Source organism: Ornithodoros turicata, chromosome 5 (assembly GCF_037126465.1).
Source record: "Ornithodoros turicata isolate Travis chromosome 5, ASM3712646v1, whole genome shotgun sequence".
Classification (NCBI taxonomy): domain Eukaryota; kingdom Metazoa; phylum Arthropoda; class Arachnida; order Ixodida; family Argasidae; genus Ornithodoros; species Ornithodoros turicata.
The window spans coordinates 78720875-78739345 of record NC_088205.1 but is presented as its reverse complement, the minus strand read 5'-3'; the positions used below and the strand labels follow the sequence as shown (position 1 = coordinate 78739345).

Here is an 18471-nt window from a genome sequence, read left to right as displayed (position 1 = left end):
TACGCACAAAAGCTTATAATTTATTTCCTGAAACATCTGTTAGCAACGTCTGCTTCGAACTAAACGTCTAATAGCACCATTAATTGTGAACACGTTATCAATGTCCTTTCTTTGCTCAAAAAAGTAACAAGGTTGGTCTTTACTCAAAGTAAGGTTGGTAATAGCATGCCGTTTCCAACCTTGAAAGCATTCTACAATGGCACCACTCAATCTAGTCTGAACGTCTAAAAAGAATATTCCCCGAACCACCAGCATAACTTACTGCCGTGCACGAAATATTCAGTACCACTTAGTCAGTACTAAAGTCAATAAGCCGCAACATACAAGCAAAGGCTGCCACCCACATGAGGGACGAAGATGCCAAATTTGCAGCATGATGCAGACCACAGACATTGTCCAAAGCACGAATTCCAATTTTCGAGTTAAAGTTAACGGCAATTTCAACTGCAACTCTTCCAATGTAGTATATTTACTAAAATGTAGTCTCTGTAAAGCACAACACATTGGCCAAACTACCACAACACTCAGAATTCGTTTTAAGAACCATGAGTCCGACGTAATGAAGAAACCAAATTTCTCCTAACACTTCAGTGAACCGGGCCATTCCTTTAAAGATGTCACCGCATTCATCTTACAATCAGGTTTCCCCTCCCGCAGTAGCAGACAACAGCGTGAAGCATACCTAATTCACAAATTTCACTCGACAGTTAACGAAAACCCAGGAATTCTATCGACAGTGCGAAGCATAAGTTCACCAAATTGTTTAGGCTCGCCGTATATATATTATGTAATTGTTTTAAATTGAATTATGCTCACGGCTGATACTCCAGTGCCTTATCGCACGTGTCTCTCAAAGAAATATTTGGTATTCTACTCTATCTACTTTGGTTTCTGGGTTGTACTATACATTGAGTGTTGTTCGTTTAGGAGAGCATTTTGGATACAGTTTTCAAAGCATCCTGCACATATCTGGAGCTGCACTCAAAAGGGAGCAGATGCATTATATAAAAGTCCGATGGATTATTATGAGGTTAAAGTCTGTGCATAGGATGAACTACTTCTTTCAGATTTTGTTGTGAAAGAAGAGAGTCTTCATCCTCATGTCGATGATTGAGGAGTATAGTTGATATGGATTATCATGGTAAAGTTGAAATAATTTTCTGCACAGTAGTGATAACAAACATTTACTAGTCAACTTACAGGAGCATGCGCACCAATCATAAGCACCAAAACAAAGTTGTTACATGAGTACACAATGGGTAACAATATATAAGTTCCTCTATGCTCAGAACTGTTAGAGTAAACTTTTCCCAAAAATATAAAACAAATTGCTGGCTACCTACAAAAGTGTTTTCCTGCACTATCCTTTCTTAAATCTGACAATGTTAATTTCCTACTGGGCCTATTTGTAAAGCTAATTGTGCTGCCACATTTTTCTATCTTTCTTAAACTAAAGAGTGATATTAAACGGTAGGAACAACTTATTTATTTACACATGGTAAACAAGACTTTCGTGCACGAGACTGCACTTCTTGTTTACCATGTGTAAATAAATAAGTTGTTCCTACCGTTTAATATCACTCTTTGATTTACTCACCACCGGCAACTTGACATCGCCTATTTTTTCTGCCTTCGTTTCTTAAACTACTCAATATATCCACTTCATGCTCTCTGCTAACAATACTCAATAGTGCAGAAATTGCTGATAAGTTTCATTGTCGCCTTACTGGACTGCGAGCCACAAAAGAAGTATTGTTATCCTGAATGCACGTTACTATGTAAAAAAGTTCACATCCAGGTGACCAAGACATGAGTTCCTGATCTTTGCATGCAATTCTTTCCTTTCTTGAAACCTCACATAGCACTCGGCTGGACTTCTTTTCAACCTTTACCGTGAATTGTTCGTTTTTAGATGAGTCTTCTTGTGCAAGGAGACATTGCCTCAATGTTGCAGACGTCGAGTACTCATCGCAAACAATTGTCAAAGTGAAGCAGAACGAGGTCTTTGTGTTGCGATGTTTGTATATGGGGCTTGTCAGCAAACATGACTTCAGATCACTAGATGATCCATAGTTCCATCCGCCGTTCCTGCAACGTTCTGGGATCGCCGTCCATTTCAGTTGTTTGTCAAACGGCACGACACCATCCGAGAAAAATTCCTTCATCTCATTCTTCAGGGTGTCGACGTATGCGCGTAAACGAGCATTTTCCGCGTCTCGTTCTTCTCGTAGACGAGCAATCTCCGCGTCTCGTTCTTCCATGCCCTTGTTTAGTTTCTCGAAGCACGGGACATGGTTTTTGACGTTCAGGTGTTCATCCATGACAGTGTCCAGTCCCACGAAGCCACATCCATACTTATTCAAAGGGCAATGCTTAGGAGTCTCCTGGCATGTTTTAGCGTGATCCGGCAGGCGACCCCGTCTGATGTTTCCTTGGTGACAAAATGAGCACCTGATGGGCTCCTCCGGACAAGACTCCTCATGATCGTCAAGCTCGGCTTCGAACACGCTGTCGTGACAGTATTCGCAAGTTGCAAGCCGTAGTGGGCACTCGCTGGTCATGTGGCGACTAAGCGTTTTCTTGAGTAGAATAGCCTCACACTGGTACGGGCATTCCACGGGGAGGAACGTGCACTTGACCTCGTGTTGCTTCCACGTTCCCCGACTACGAGTGCTGAACTGACATCCATATGGAGCACCCGGACACCTGAGGAATTCGACATTTCTTCCACATGCAAAGCAAGTGGTGATGTTGCCGCGGGACGTGAGACACTTGTAACAGGCTTCGTGCTTGCAAGGATCCGTTACCCAAACGGCAACGCACTTTGTTCGGCAGAGCGAACAGTCCCGCATGGTCGGCATTCTAATGTCTCGACTGCGGCGTACAGAGAGTGAAAAACGGTGATCAAAGCACTACTTACAGTCACCTCGCCGCTGCAGCCTTTCGATAACTACAGAGATCGTGTTGGAATGTACGTTCGTGTAGTATTGTCACACGTATTCCCGAGTGCTAGGCTGCACGATAAAGTTTCGGAATGATAAATGCAAAGGCGCGGACTCACGGGGGATGAACGTGTGGTATATTTCTATTGTCGGGAAAAACTCACGTGACCTCTAGCGTTGGGCCAATCGTTTGACGACAGTTGAGTAGCTTTTTTGCTTTCCCTCTCTAATCTGTTATCTACTATCTACCCTCTCCCCCGCTTTGGCGGTTCTGGATTTTCGTTCGCGTCGAGTGAAATAAATAAAATGCGGAAGCGTTGGTTGTTTCTGTTACACAAATTGCTTCATTTTTCGAGATATTTCAAAATCTATCTGTCCCTATCTGTATCTGTCCCTTCTATGTTGTTCCAGCCTCAGAACTCAGTTCATCTCTTGTTATATGAACATTGTTTCTGAAGTTCGAATGATATGCCGAAGCAACTTTGCATTCACTGATAGCTGATGTCTCACGTGGAAGATTTCACAGTAGAACAACAGTATATTGGCTGCACAAGCACACACATTCAGAGATCCAGCATGACAGAGAATATGTCCATATCCCTTTGCTGCTTCTGTAGGCGCCTGGTTGACCCGCCACAAAGGAACTTGTGCAGCTGCTAGGTCGAAAGATGATGCTCCAATCACTCTGAGTGGCTTATCCATTCTACTGTATCCATGCAGATGCTATTCTGAAGCAGATATGGGTTGAGTGCTTATACCTGAACAAGAAAAATAGGGATCAGAAACGTCAAAACCAAAAATTCTACCTGCCAAAATGCTGCGTATGCCACAGGTGTGACGCTATGCTATGCTAAGCGGCAGAATGGAATAGGAACTGACTTACCTGTCATCGAGTGGGTAGCGGGAAAAATCAGTATTCCTTCGTTGTCGCACCTGTCGCACCAAAGCAAGCGAAGCACACCTGCCTTCTACTTATCAATCACTGAATTGGCTTGCAGAAGTATCCATAAGGCACCGAGCTTTTCACAGTCTGTATCGACAATATGTTACGGAAGGACACTAAAACCCACCCAAAGCGGTACCGGCATATATGCTTTGCTCGTGAGCTCGCGAGTTTCGCCCCTTCACGCGCCAAAACAACCAAAACTCACCGGGCGGAACCGGAAACACCGCAAATGCCAAATGTAAACAAATAAACAAACTGCACACGCATGTGATATTGGTATTGTGTTGTCTTATTACAAAACAGATATACTATTCACATAAATGCTTCCTCTTTGCGCTGTGAAAGGGAAGAGAAGCAGATGTGTCTGGTCTCGTATGTCGTATATCCGTCCAATCCAATCCGTATCCGTATTTAAAAAATGGAAAAATGAACGAAAGTGAATGCAGAGAATGAATCACGGTGGAGGAATGAATGCACAAATACATGAATGCAGAGAGCATGCTGCGGTTGTATGGAAGACTCTTTTTGACATCCATATTCTGCTGCGGGAAGGTGTTCCTATCTCGTTCATTGGTCACCAGCAATAAGTTGTGATGTGCAAACGCGCCCCTGTGCGCAGCCCGTGCTTCGTAGTGAGCGCAAATGCTTTCTTGCTGTGAGGTTATGTCCAAATACGAGCTGGGTGTACCCAACACAGTTTCACCTTCACCAGTTGTATTCGACGTTTGCACGCATTTTATATTTTAGGCATATGTACTCCCTGCCCCCTGTTGGACACATGAATGGCTAAATAGCCACACCTTACTTGCTTGTATCGTGTAACAAACGTCTATCTCGACGTACTAGTTCAGTTAGGCATCACTCAAGGTCCCATATTGGGTACACGTCTCTGTTTTCCTGTACGTCAATATTTTGCAACTCTCGTATACTCCTGAGGCAGACTATTTGTGACTAAGTGTAACATTGTTTCCTTCTCTTGCAGCCGTTTTCCCGTGTAGCACGCCTTTCCTGCTGGCAGACAGTGTCCATTTCTCGTCTAACCTTACGTGGAATTGGCACATTTACAGTAATGCTACCTTTTGAGTAAGGTAACGGTACAGAAGCATCTAACGCAGCGGTTGCCAGCTTTTTCCCGCTCTCTGGACCCCCTTTTGGCGCATGTCGGGAAAGTTATTCAAGGTTGACTAAAACCACGATGTCAGTAGCACCACATGTTCATAATGTCACAAATAGTATGTAGAAGTAACACGTATATACCACTTCCAGCCGGATGTATTTTCGTTACTGCTATATTTTCGTTTCGGTTACCTGTTTCTGATACCAGCCTGTCAATTTCGTTTCTGTTACTGTTTCTGGTAACGGAACGGCTGTTACAGAGCTGCGGCGGGATAGCCCGTCCGGCTGTGTCGGCACCCTGTTTTGCCCAAGCGCCGCTTCGGTATCACGCGTAAACACTACACAAGTAATTTGACGTCGTTGGGATGTGCACATCTTGCAAGGTTTAGAAGAAGAAAAAAATGTAGGAACATGCCTTCAGTCTTCAGCACTCGGAGTCCAGCAACTCAAGATAAGCGTAACCTTCATCCAATGTCGCATTCATAAGCGGACGCTCTCAATAGTAAATAATACTGCCATAGTCACGATGAAATGAAAAAAAAGCAACAATAAATAACTAAAAATCATAGGCTGTCATCCGCGTGCTATGGTGGAGTATAGTCATGTGTTGATGTCTTGGGGTTATGAGGACTGGGACGAGGTAAGCGAGAGGCGCACCTTTGAGATCCAATATTGCGCTCTGTTTCCGTGCCCACGCTTAGTATTTAGAGCATTACAGGGAATGGAGTCATCAAAACACTAAAACAAAATGAAAAGTCACTCAAATGTCATCGCACAACAGGGATAGCCATTACCCGAATTCGATACCGGACGATAATTTCCGTTTCTGTTTCCGGTAATGGAGGACCGTGGTTTCCGTTTCTGTTATCGTTACCATCTCCAATTTCGGTACTGTACCGTTTCTGTTTCCGTTACCATTACCGTTACCCTCCCCTGCTTCCAGCATCAAGGACACGGTCCACATTTACAAAGGAAGATAAGGAAAGGGGAACAAAGGCGTGATTAGATAAGTAGCAATGGAAGTTCCAAACACACAACTGTCAACAAGAAATCTGACTGCCTATCCCTCACGAGTTCTTGGACGCGCAGAGCTGTCCGCGAAAGAGCGCGGCGTAGATGAGATTCTACATCTAGTCTGCTTTGCTGCTTCGACTTGATCTGCAAAAGTGCCGAAAACACAGCTTTGCAGACGTCCGTCAACACGAAGGGAAGCAATGTGTGGAACGTTTTTTTCCGAAACTTTGTGGTAAGAAGCGCACACCAGGGGCCAGGACTACGTTATCGTTTTCTTTTTGAATGTGTCCCTTGCTCCAGAATCAGTCTTCGTCCAAAAATTTGTTCTGACAATTATCAAGCACCTTCTCCACTGACAACTTGAAAGGGTTCTGCACTAGAGCCAAGTCGTCATCACTAATTTCATGGAAATACCTGCGGAATTCACCTTCCAAACCTGTTAAGTGGAGCACAATTTCCTTACTGGCTGATGCTGAAACTTTGCCATCATGGTCACTGTCGCTAAGCGTCGAGGCTAGCCTCTCAAACATTGCGGCATTACCTCCTTTGATTTTCCAGTTTTCCACTTTGCACAGGAAGGCCTTCAGGGAGTCGATGAACTTGATGATGTTCGTGTTCCTTCCTCGCATCTGAAGGTTGAAGGTCTTGTTCGGCTGCTGAAACATGTCCACCAAATAGGCAAGACGCGATATCCATTTTTCATCACTCAACCAGAATTGAGCTGTCCATTTCGTTGCCAAAGAATTCTCTTTTCCATCACTAAAGAACAACTGTAACCTAGGCACCACCATAATCTAAGTTTTCTCCACTGTTCTGCCATTGCTGATTATGTTGCTGTGTGCCTGGTGAGACAAAATAATTGGGCGTTGAACAAAATATAGGCGCAAACGCAACCTTGCAGCATACTCGTATTGCATATTTGGTAGAAATTGATCAAATCCTTGACCACAATGCAATGTTCTGTCTCATCCAACTAGTATCATAGGTTTATCTTCATATAGGAGCTCCCTAACAGGCTGGTAGTACATCGAAGCCTGTAGCACACTCGACAGTCCCTAAATAGATAGACACTCACTCTTCTTTTCCAAGAAGTCCAAAACGCACGACAAATCATTGTCTGCCGAGTCACTTCCTTTGACACAGTCATATTTGAGCTCGAGCGTGGGAGGAATCTTCCTAATATAACTGCCCTGTGAACGGCGATCATGTACTGGCTTTATGGTATGCCCAAACTCTGGAGGTTTCTAACCAGGACAGTATCAGCTTCATGCAGTAAGTAATCCTGTGACATCGTCAATGGACTGCACTGGTGCAAGATCAAACGGTGATTCTAAATGTTCGTTGACAAGTAATTCACTCTTGCCGGACCTTGTCTTGAGAACTTCGACGACTGTTTCATAATTTTTGTCCATAGTAATCAACCAGCCCACAGCTCGGGCCGCAGGTCCAAGGACGGGGGATGTCAAGCTCTTCATCGTGGTGACATTTGAAAGCCGTGGGTTATCGTGAATGCTTGCACAAAATTGGTCACAGAAAATTCCTTGCCAAGGGCTCACCGCTGAAGGAGCCGATCTTGAGCTTTAGTAGAGTGATCCTATCAGAATGGTTGACAGAAAGGGAACAATGGGTAGGCAAGGGTGGTAAATGATCGCTTCATTTGACACCTGTCTCCCAGGACGTTGTGAGGTGTCCAGAACAGAGCAGAATTGTACGTCGATGCTAGCGATGGATTCTAAGCAACAGTCGCAGGGCTTCACATCCGCCCTCCAAGGACTTGTCTTCAATACGCGCTTAAATGTCTCCACCCATCTATTGCAAAGTGTATGGCTTGGCTTAAAAAAATTGCAACTTCGAATTCCACTGATCGACGGTTTGCAGGTGGCAGTGTCAGCAGCGCCTCGAGTTTGTTGATGATTAGAGTGAATGTTGAACGGGTGGTGGTCCGCATTTCGGTAGTCCTTCCAGCACTCCAGGTTTTCCGTGTTGGTGTAGTTCTGCAAGCCTCACCTTGACATCTTGAACCGGAAGAAACGGGTTCATGGGTCGCAGCACCAAAATGTACAAGAAATCAAGGACTCTGGTTGTTGCATAACCGAGCTTAATGGAACATCATGACAGACTTGCTCCTTGATGTACAATAATGCTAATGCTAGCATTACTCTTGGTTGTTTAAGAAAACACATTTCACTTGCCTATTCTAATTTTAAGTACATTTCGTATCTGACTGTGTATACGCACAGGCGACATCCCATTGAATATTTTAATTTAAAAAGAAATTTCTCATGGGGCAGAAGTGCCACTGCCTCTCATGTTGAGTATTCGCACAGCACCAGAATATTGGTAATGGCGTAGTGCGCACATGGCTGACGACACCATTGGCCCCGTCGTCTGCTACAGAATATGTTGTGGCTGAATTGCAAGGCATTCCGCATGATTAGAATACCATAAAAAGACGTAACATTGAGATCTCGTGCTTACTGGACAGCAGAAAGCTATGCTGTCTTCTGCATCTTCCTCTGGAGTATTCTGGGAAAAGTTGCTCGTGTGAATACACAGTTACTGTCATCGTTCTGAGGCTCCTTGGGTATACATGTACAAACTGGATCATAGTGGGACTCAATCCCACTACATCCCAGTTTTCAGCACGGCTTTTCCGGCTGGTCTTTCCAGATTTTGGCGCTTTTAAGACTATTCTTGCCACTATTGGCAAGCCATGCACATGAGGTAATATTAAGTGTACTATGTGCACACTGCTCTCTCCTTTGCACGTCACATGCCTGTTGGCCGGTGTATCAGCATCACACACTTGAATTACATGAGCGAATCTCCTCCAAATAGCACTCAGTTGATTCTGCGCTTAAAGCCATGTTACGTCATTTGATTTTGTCATGACCGAGTGAATGCAACAACTCTTGCCCGCTGTACCAGGGTGGCACCAAGGTTGCACCACGCTGAAGACTAGGAGGCAGTAGATTCCAATCTCACCACCGGATGTGCTGTATATATATGTGTATGTATATGTGCTTTATCCAGGACATCCAGAGGTATGCCTTCGCATGTCTTTTGCTCACTATATACTGCTCTTGTGCTGCCTATCCTTGAACATTGCGCACCCATCTGGAGTCCTTGTCAAGTCTGTCTGCGGCAGCATTTAGAGTCGGTGCAAAGGAAAGCCTCGAAGACTGCCCTGTTCAGTAGACATTTGACTGTTTTTATACTGTGTCTTTTCCTCTTCTTTTTTGTTGTCTTTGTTGTCACGGTCGAGGAGGCATCGGGCACCTGTGTGTGTGTGTGTGTACGCCCCTTAGAGCACTGCACGGGCCCGGGCCCCCGACCCGGCCCGGGCCCGACCCGGCCCGCGGGCCGGGCTGGGCTTGTTATTGGCTGTGTGCTCCGGGCCAGGCCGAGCCCGGGCCGACAAAATACGCCAGCACCACGGGCCGGGCCGGGCCCGGGCCGTTAAAATACGCCACCACCGCGGGCCGGGCCGGGCCCGGGCCGACAAATATGTTCCCAAGAGTCAGGCCCGGCCGGGCCACGCAGCTAATTCCACACATTGGAGATGCATTAGTTCATATCATCATGCGCTTGCGTCATTCCTGTGCATATTTTGCAAAGACAAGCAAAGGGTACTGCATTATGCATATGATTCGACCGTCTAGCACATTCTCCAAGCCACTTTACATTGCTCCTCACTCCTCACATATTTCACAATCACTCTGGCAAAGCTTGGTGAGAGGGATAGGGACTGGGAGAAGCAGTTTGTCGACAGCATGCTCTATCTCCGCAAAATCTTGACAGTGTAACGATAACGCCCCGTGCGTTCTGGATTTAATTTGGTCTCGTGCGGTTACGGTGTTAAACCGCCATCACTTGTATGTTTGTCTTCTCTCCTTATAAATTTACTTATAAATTTGTTTGATAATCGCCAGAAACGCGTACGTCGCGGCTGGAAATACTACGCCGGGATCTACTCGCCGGGTCACCGGGCCGGGCCGGGCCGGGCTCTATTTGCTTAGACGCCGGGCCGGGCCGGGCTCTAGTCACTGGGTCACCGGGCCGGGCCGGGCCGCATAAAAATATGAAGGTCCGGGCCCGGGTCGGGCCGGGCCATTTTTCGATGCGCCCGGGCCGGGTCGGGCCCGGAAAAGTCGGCCCGTGCAGTGCTCTAACGCCCCTGCCTTTTGGATTTCTCTGGCTCTCGGCTATGGCCCCCCCTTTTTTTTTCGTTATTGTTGAGCCAATAAAGTTTCAGTTTCAGTTTCAGATAAGCATTTTCCTTGGTTCTGCAGCAGACGTTCCAGACAAAAGTTCCCCCTGAAGTCAGCCCAATATGCATTCTAAATTCCTGTCTCCCACTGTTTCCCGCTGCCCTTTCCACTCCGTCCGCTCGTGTACGCTGCTAGTGGCGACCGTTTCGTCGTGGCGCTAACGTGGACTTAAAAACAAACAAGCAAGCAATACTGATACGTTGAAGTAAGCTGGTTGATGAAAGGGTATCTGCAATAGAAGTTGAGCCAACAAAAAGCCGGGTTCCAGTCAGAAATGGTACTATTACGCCATGCTAGCTACTTTCCCATCGACGTACCCACCCTTCCTAGGGTATTCGCCCACCATTTACGAGAACACTCGTGCATATTTCCGATTCCACTCACACAGATTGTGATGAGCTCCAATGGGTTCTCGAGTAGTATTACACACGTGGTATTATGACTCCTCACGGGCGTTTTGTGGTGTCATCAGCCATGATCAGTGCATCCCACATGGTATCATCTGCAGCCCAACATACCTGCTATAGATGGAAAAGGAGAATAAAAATATGTTTGCTTGAAAACAGCACATACTGGGGTTTCATGGATGAAAGGTATAGCCTACAATGGCTTGCATCATGTGGTTATGTCTTTGCGGAACGCCACCAGACAGAGCCTGGTGTTGCACATCGTGAAGAGCAACGTAACATAAGCACATTTCTTGGAAAATCCTGCAGCATGAACTATTGCAACAGTCTGAAGGCACTGCAGTGTTAAAAACATTCTTCGAAAGCCCTAGGACAAGCTTGGGCATTGAGCTCCGACCTGAGAGAAGCACGAACCATATCTATTCGTTTATGTAAGTGTGTGACCTCTCCTTCAGCCAGCAGCACACTGGCCATGAGCACGACTCTTGTGATGTCACAGCGGGCAGAGTTTTGGTATTTGCAGTGCTGGTTTGCCATGTATCTGCCGCCTCCTTTAGTTTTTAAACTCTGAATGAAGTTTCAAATCACTGTAGATAACTGTTTTATATTTATCTGGCATAAGTTGGGGAGTGTGACAGACCTCCTGATCTCCTCTCGCTCCACGGGTCGATCTTACAGTGGTTGGGCACTTTTGCAAGTGAGGTTCACCACATCATGAACACATTGTACCGCACTCCAGAATACTGATGCAAAAAGTATTATTCTTCTAGGGGTCCTACTTGGCGATATACATAAGCGCTCAGACACACTCCCGAGCAAAGCGCAGACGTCGCTGAGCTCAATGCTGCGTCCATTCCCATTGGCAGCCATAAGCACGTGACTTCACGTGCGCTGCCTCACGGGAGGTGGCAAGGGCTGTGGTGTTAGAGCCGCATGAGTTTCAGTACGCACGGTGTCCATTTTCTCCACTTCCATTACCCTCTTAGCTGTGAAACTTTCAATGCAGGTTCCCATCCTGCAAAGAACCGTCTTTTATGTTTACCTAGGATCAGAGCCGTAGTGAGGGGGGGGCGAGTGGGGCAGATGCCCTGGGCTCCCTCACCAGAGGGTACCGAACAGGAGGTCCTGGCAGGTTGGTTAGACAATATAAAGCGGGAATGAAAAGAAGTTGAATTTACGATCTTGGCAGCATTTTCTGATAACAGTGGGAGCGGGGGGTGGGGGGCGCTTCAGATTTACCCTGCCCTGCGAGGCTCAAACCCGCTTCTCTATGGCTCTGCATGGGATGGCCTGTTGCGATCCCTTTCAGTCTGGTGGGCTGGGATTGCGTATGAGTATGCTTCAGAGTGAACCTGTATTTGTTCAGCACTTGCATGTTGTCACCCAAGTTCTGTGGAAACGATTTCTGGCAACGTGCGAAAGGCTCCCAGCATACGAGATCGAAAAATACATACTGCTTATCTACAGTAGCTAATCTCAAACGTGTTATGTGTCACATAAACGGATGAATTTGTGGGAACTCAAAATGTACGATTCTTTCGAGGTACGCAAAAAGCAAGAAAATAGTTGCACGTTATAAAAAGAATGCTCGTAGCTTCTATCTCCCAAATACATGTCGGCAATCATTATTGAACAGTACGGGGAATATGATTACAAATAGAGCCTGAAGTTTTAGGGTTTTACCCGATTCTTCCCCGAATTTGCACTCCGAATTGAAGGTTGCCTCTTTAGGGTGAAACCCGATTTTTACCCAGCAAATTGCCCTCATTGGGATGTCTGTAGGAATGCACTAACTTACTTGTTTGGCAGAAAAATGCAGTTATATCACCGTTTGTAACAAACCGCTACTGTTAGTTTGAATAACTGAGCCCGATTTCTCCCCGATTTTAGCATAATGGAAGTTTTTTCACCCGAATTCGCACGAATTTAGTGCACATATTTATTTGCCCGATTTTAACCCCCCAAATTTAGAAAAAACTATTTCCCGAAAACATCGGGCTCTAATTACAAACTGCTCAAACAACGAGGGCTTGTCAGATTTTTCTATGTCCTGCATGCGAAATCCTTCAGAAAGATAGACACGATTACATTTTCTCGTTTATTACGGGAGATATCATATCAACACAAAACTCAACGAGACTTCCTTTGTACAGACGCACCACAAAAAACGCGCGCTCAAACCTTCACCGGAGCCATAGAGTTGTACAACTTTGTAACCGCCGTAGAAACAATCTGTTGCAACGTGTCGTCGCCGTCGCACTTCACCTCGAGGCTCCGCAGGTTGATGTGCGCGCAGTGGTCGTTGACCGTGACCATCATGCGTTCCCCCTTCACCACTTTCCCCACCGAGTCCTCACCGAACATTCCCGCCAGGGTCTCCATGAGACACTCCGTGAAGTGCATGCGGTCGACCTTCACCAGGGACGTGGGCAGACTGCGGGGAGCGATGGGAGAGCACTGCGCCCGCAGGACCACGGTCACCACTGCGTCGGCGAAGAGGTCGTTCACCGGGCTGGAGTTCCACTCGAGGACGACCATGTTGCCGGACTCCTGCGTGACGGTGACGTTGCCGAATACCCTGAGGCTCTTCTTTTGCCCTTCCACGATCTCTATGTCGCCCGAGAGCTGGTTCAAGAAGAAGTGGAGGACCTGTAGGAAAAAAAAAGTGCGAGAGCTTTGTAATATGATTAGACCCTCAAGTTTTCAGGTTTTATATTTTTCCAAATTGGGGGGGGGGGGGGGGGGGCAGAAATCGGGTCAATAAATTGATGTCGAAAATTCGGGAAGAAAAATTACCATCAGACTGAGTTCAGGGAGAAATCTGGTATTATTGTAGAATAAACGTTCACTGTACCGTTTATCCAAAGTGCCAGAAGTAAGGGACAGTCGCATATTTTGTGAGGAACTAGTATGTCGATGCCTTGAGGTGCCTAGCCTAGGTGCAGTTTTGCAGGTAGAAATCGGGTTTAGCCCTAGATAGGTGAACCTCAATTCGGGGTGCAAATTCGGGGGGAAATCAGGTTTAACCCTAAAACATCAGGTTCTAAATATGATGCTGTTTACAATCTCGGGTAGGGCTGGTTTAGTGTACAACATCTGAAACTGTTGGTGCAGGTTACGATACTCAGCTGAAGGGTTACGAGGACTAGTTTCTCCGGTTTTGCAACGACATCTTTACTACCAGTGTCAGCGTATTAAACTTAGGGTTCTTCGTTTTTGGGCTAAACCCGATTTTCGTGATAGTTCCCCCCCCCCCCCCCCCCAAATACATTTTCGAGACTTCGGGTAAAACCCGATATGTACCCGAAAATCCTTGCGGTCCTTCAACTTGGCGTTCTCGGTAAACCGTTGGACGAGTGAATCATGATATCGGCAAAGGGAGCTATTTGTGACAACCCATATGTCCTCCTTTTATAATCCCCTCTTGCAGGAGTGAAAGACGAGCTCTAGTGGAGCTCAGGCAAGTGTTTGAATACCACGGTCATTCGCAATCCCAGTTCCGAGCGGAAATGTAAAAATTATTAATCGTTTCTCGTCCCAGTGTCACAGCAGTGGCCTGTTTCGTATGCCTTTCGTTTCACCGGAAAATTCCCCGACGACACACCAAACAGAGATCATAGCGCCTGATCTCTCCCCGAATTCTCGTGTGTCAATAGCACCTGATTTCTCCCTCCTGAATTTGAAAAATCATAAAACCCGAAAACAAAGAACCCTCATTAAACTCAACGGACAATTTCAGAAAATCCCAGTGCTGCTTGCACACGCATTGCATCCTGGGTGCTTACTGAGTGGGAGGGATGAAGAATGATCCTTAACGTTTCGCTTACGCTGACCTTGTCACAACGTCACTTGAGGAATGAACCGGTAGGGCAGAAATCAATCAAAGGGCAGTGTTTGAATACCACGGTCATTCGCAATCCCAGTTCCGAGCGGAAATGTAAAAATTATTAATCGTTTCTCGTCCCAGTGTCACAGCAGTGGCCTGTTTCGTATGCCTTTCGTTTCACCGGAAAATTCCCCGACGACACACCAAACAGAGATCATAGCGCCTGATCTCTCCCCGAATTCTCGTGTGTCAATAGCACCTGATTTCTCCCTCCTGAATTTGAAAAATCATAAAACCCGAAAACAAAGAACCCTCATTAAACTCAACGGACAATTTCAGAAAATCCCAGTGCTGCTTGCACACGCATTGCATCCTGGGTGCTTACTGAGTGGGAGGGATGAAGAATGATCCTTAACGTTTCGCTTACGCTGACCTTGTCACAACGTCACTTGAGGAATGAACCGGTAGGGCAGAAATCAATCAAAGGGCAGTGTTTGAATACCACGGTCATTCGCAATCCCAGTTCCGAGCGGAAATGTAAAAATTATTAATCGTTTCTCGTCCCAGTGTCACAGCAGTGGCCTGTTTCGTATGCCTTTCGTTTCACCGGAAAATTCCCCGACGACACACCAAACAGAGATCATAGCGCCTGATCTCTCCCCGAATTCTCGTGTGTCAATAGCACCTGATTTCTCCCTCCTGAATTTGAAAAATCATAAAACCCGAAAACAAAGAACCCTCATTAAACTCAACGGACAATTTCAGAAAATCCCAGTGCTGCTTGCACACGCATTGCATCCTGGGTGCTTACTGAGTGGGAGGGATGAAGAATGATCCTTAACGTTTCGCTTACGCTGACCTTGTCACAACGTCACTTGAGGAATGAACCGGTAGGGCAGAAATCAATCAAAGGGCAGTGTTTGAATACCACGGTCATTCGCAATCCCAGTTCCGAGCGGAAATGTAAAAATTATTAATTGTTTCTCGTCCCAGTGTCACAGCAGTGGCCTGTTTCGTATGCCTTTCGTTTCACCCGAAAATTCCCCTATTCATCCTTCCCCATTGCATCCTGGGTGCTTACTGAGTGGGAGGGATGAAGAATGATCCTTAACGTTTCGCTTACGCTGACCTTGTCACAACGTCACTTGAGGAATGAACCGGTAGGGCAGAAATCAATCAAAGGGCAGTGTTTGAATACCACGGTCATTCGCAATCCCAGTTCCGAGCGGAAATGTAAAAATTATTAATTGTTTCTCGTACCAGTGTCACAGCAGTGGCCTGTTTCGTATGCCTTTCGTTTCACCCGAAAATTCCCCTATTCATCCTTCCCCATTGCATCCTGGGTGCTTACTGAGTGGGAGGGACGAAGAATGATCCTTAACGTTTCGCTTACGCTGACCTTGTCACAACGTCACTTGAGGAATGAACCGGTAGGGCAGAAATCGAAACAGTCTGGAGGCCATCAGTTTCTTTTGTAATAGTAGCCTCCCACAGTTCAAAGCGGCGCTAAGCATTCTGGGATTTTCTGAAGTCGTCTATTACCGAGGATGAAGAGCACATGCTTTTCCCATTCTCTGTGCCACATAGCCACTGCTGTATGCATCCCTGCAACACTGCTCTCTATACATGCCACAATTTCTAATTTCTCTCTGCATCTAACACTCGCTTAAAATGATTCTTTCCGTCGTGAACCTCGAAATTTAAGTGTTTGTTAAGTGTGTGTGTATACCAACTTCCCCAACCCAGCAAAAGCAACCTGTAACGTCGATCCACTCGAGAAAAAAATAAACTTGACGCGACCGAAGATCCGATTGTACCTGAAAGGAACCTGTGTAGTTGAGACTCAACCTCTGTCCGACCGTGCTCATCACCATGTCCGTGTACTTGGCCAGGTCCGCGGGAGACAGGAGGTGGTAGCTGAAATTCCTCTTCACCAGCACACCGGAGAGCTGCCTTCCAGGCGACGGGGACTGCACCGCCAACGCCCCCATCACTTTCGCGGTCTTCTCTCCCCTGAAATACAGTTCTACGGCCTGAGTGTTACGCGGGTTGTGGACGTCGATCCGCGTCTCGATGTCGTCCTCGTACTCCCTCACGATCGCAGCTTTGAGACGACCCATCTCATTCTGCTCGCCGTGGACCAGGACTATGTGCGGCGGCCTCAGGCAGCGGATGAACTCGCTAGTCTGCTGGTAGTCCGTGTGCGCCGAGAACGAGATGTAGTCCACGGACATCTTGAGCGGCAGCTTCTGCCCCACCATGGTCGTGATCTCTTCGGGTTCGGAGAGGATGTTCTTGGCGAGCGTGCCCTCGACGCAGTAACCGGCGATGATGACGCCGTTCTTTGGGTCCGTACACCAGCTCTCGAAGAGTTCGCGGGAAAGCCCGCTCTGCATCATACCCGGGCTGGCCATCACGACGCAAGGTCCGACATCTTCGAAGTGCTCGATGCTCTTCAGATTAGAGATGTGCTTGAAGACAAACGGGTTGTTCACCGTGATCTGCCGCCGTATGCGCTCGTTCATGGCGTTCACGTAAGTCTGGTACACTGCCATGCACTTTTTAGCGAGGGAGGACGCGTAGTATATTGGAATGTCGTCCAGCTCGGGGTGGTTTGACCAGTACTCGTCCAGTATTAGTAGTAGTTCCTGCGCGCGACCCAGAGCGAACACCGGAATGAGACACCGTCCACCGCGGTTCACAATGTCGTGCACGAGTCCGGTAAAACGAGCTTCTCTGTCTTCGCGTTTTTCGTGTATGTGGGTGCCGTAGGTGGATTCTATAATGAGAACATCGGGGTGGATATTAGGAATCTCGGCCGCCATGAGATGGCGATCTTCCTGACGAGAAAAGTCACCCGTGTACAGAACTTTAACTCCGGCGATTTCTATCATGAACATGGCTGCGCCCAGAACATGTCCGGCGTTGTAGCACCAAAAGCGGATGCCGTTTACTTCCTTCTCTTCGTGAAAGTTGATAGTTTCGATCTTCTCCATGCTGGCTTCGAGGTCTGCTTCGGAGTACAGCATCTGTTCGGTTCCGATGTTGCTCACTTTGATGTAGTCTGCAAGTAGCCAGCGGTAGATAGCCTTGGTTGCGTGTGTCATGAAACAGCGGCCTCTGAAAGTGGTCTTCTGTAGAAACCACGGCAAAGCACCGCAATGATCCAAGTGGAAATGGCTCACGAGAAGAAGGTCGATCTCGTCGGCTTCGATGAGATCTACGTAAGGGAGAGCGTCCAAGCCGGACATGCCGGGATGAATGCCACAGTCTAGCATAATACGTTTCCCCTTGAATTCGAGGATGATGCATGATCTGCCGACTTCTTGTCCCGCTCCCAAAGGTCGAATCAGAAGCAAATCACTTTCTTCAGCGGGAACTTGGGAGTCTGCCTTTCTTTTTGGGCTATCGCCGGCAGCGTCCATGGGGGCCGCCATGTTGAACAAAGGCAAATCGTTGTTTGATCCGTGGAGGCCGCGGGCCCCAAGCAAGAGTATTATTGATATTACTCGTACAAAATTAAGGTAACATTAAAACAAGATGTAAGCTAACATGAGTTTACGTTTCAAGAGGTTCGACCGCTGTCTTGATCGCCTTGATACTTGAGCGAGCATAATGAGGGCGCAACTATCGGTGTACCTACATAAAAACAATAGTTCTGGTTTTGGTTCTGTTCATGCCTTGTACAAATACAAAACGTGTAAAATGTACAAAACATGTAGGCGTCTGAAAACCGTTTCTTAGACAGAAATATTTTTTAGGACAAAATTGTCGGTGTATTTGGGGTATTTGTCTCTTTATCCGCTTTCATGCTTTACTTGATCGCGCTTGGCTTGGCTTGGCTTGACTAAGCTGGTATACGAGCCGCGCGCTATGCTCGAACGGCTCGAACGTTTTCACGGCTCCGTGCTCCGTAGTTTTTGAAACAGAGCTCCTTCTGTACCACGTT

General features: G+C 46.8%; 2 protein-coding genes across 2 annotated transcripts; both read right to left on the bottom strand.

Moving 5' to 3' along the window:
• LOC135396216 (TNF receptor-associated factor 5-like) lies at positions 1 to 3980 on the bottom strand. Its single transcript, XM_064627242.1, has 2 exons — positions 3826 to 3980; positions 1 to 3700 (listed from the first exon to the last, which is right to left on the bottom strand). Exon 2 carries the CDS (start codon positions 2859 to 2861, stop codon positions 1713 to 1715), a length of 1149 nt encoding a protein of 382 aa, XP_064483312.1. The 5' UTR covers positions 2862 to 3700; positions 3826 to 3980; the 3' UTR covers positions 1 to 1712.
• Positions 3981 to 12780: 8800 nt separating this feature from the next.
• LOC135394886 (cleavage and polyadenylation specificity factor subunit 3-like) lies at positions 12781 to 17995 on the bottom strand. Its single transcript, XM_064625927.1, has 2 exons — positions 16340 to 17995; positions 12781 to 13345 (listed from the first exon to the last, which is right to left on the bottom strand). The coding sequence occupies exons 1-2, from the start codon at positions 17957 to 17959 to the stop codon at positions 12872 to 12874; spliced, it is 2094 nt and encodes a 697-aa protein (XP_064481997.1). The 5' UTR covers positions 17960 to 17995; the 3' UTR covers positions 12781 to 12871.
• Between the last annotated feature and the right edge of the window lie 476 nt (positions 17996 to 18471).

Coding starts and splice junctions, on each gene's coding strand:
- LOC135396216 (XM_064627242.1), bottom strand. CDS start 2,861: ATGCCGACCATGCGGGACTGTTCGCTCTGCCGAACAAAGTGCGTTGCC.
- LOC135394886 (XM_064625927.1), bottom strand. CDS start 17,959: ATGGCGGCCCCCATGGACGCTGCCGGCGATAGCCCAAAAAGAAAGGCA. Junction 13,346..16,339: donor ACTACACAGGTTCCTTTCAG/GTACAATCGGAT, acceptor TTTTTCCTACAG/GTCCTCCACTTCTTCTTGAA.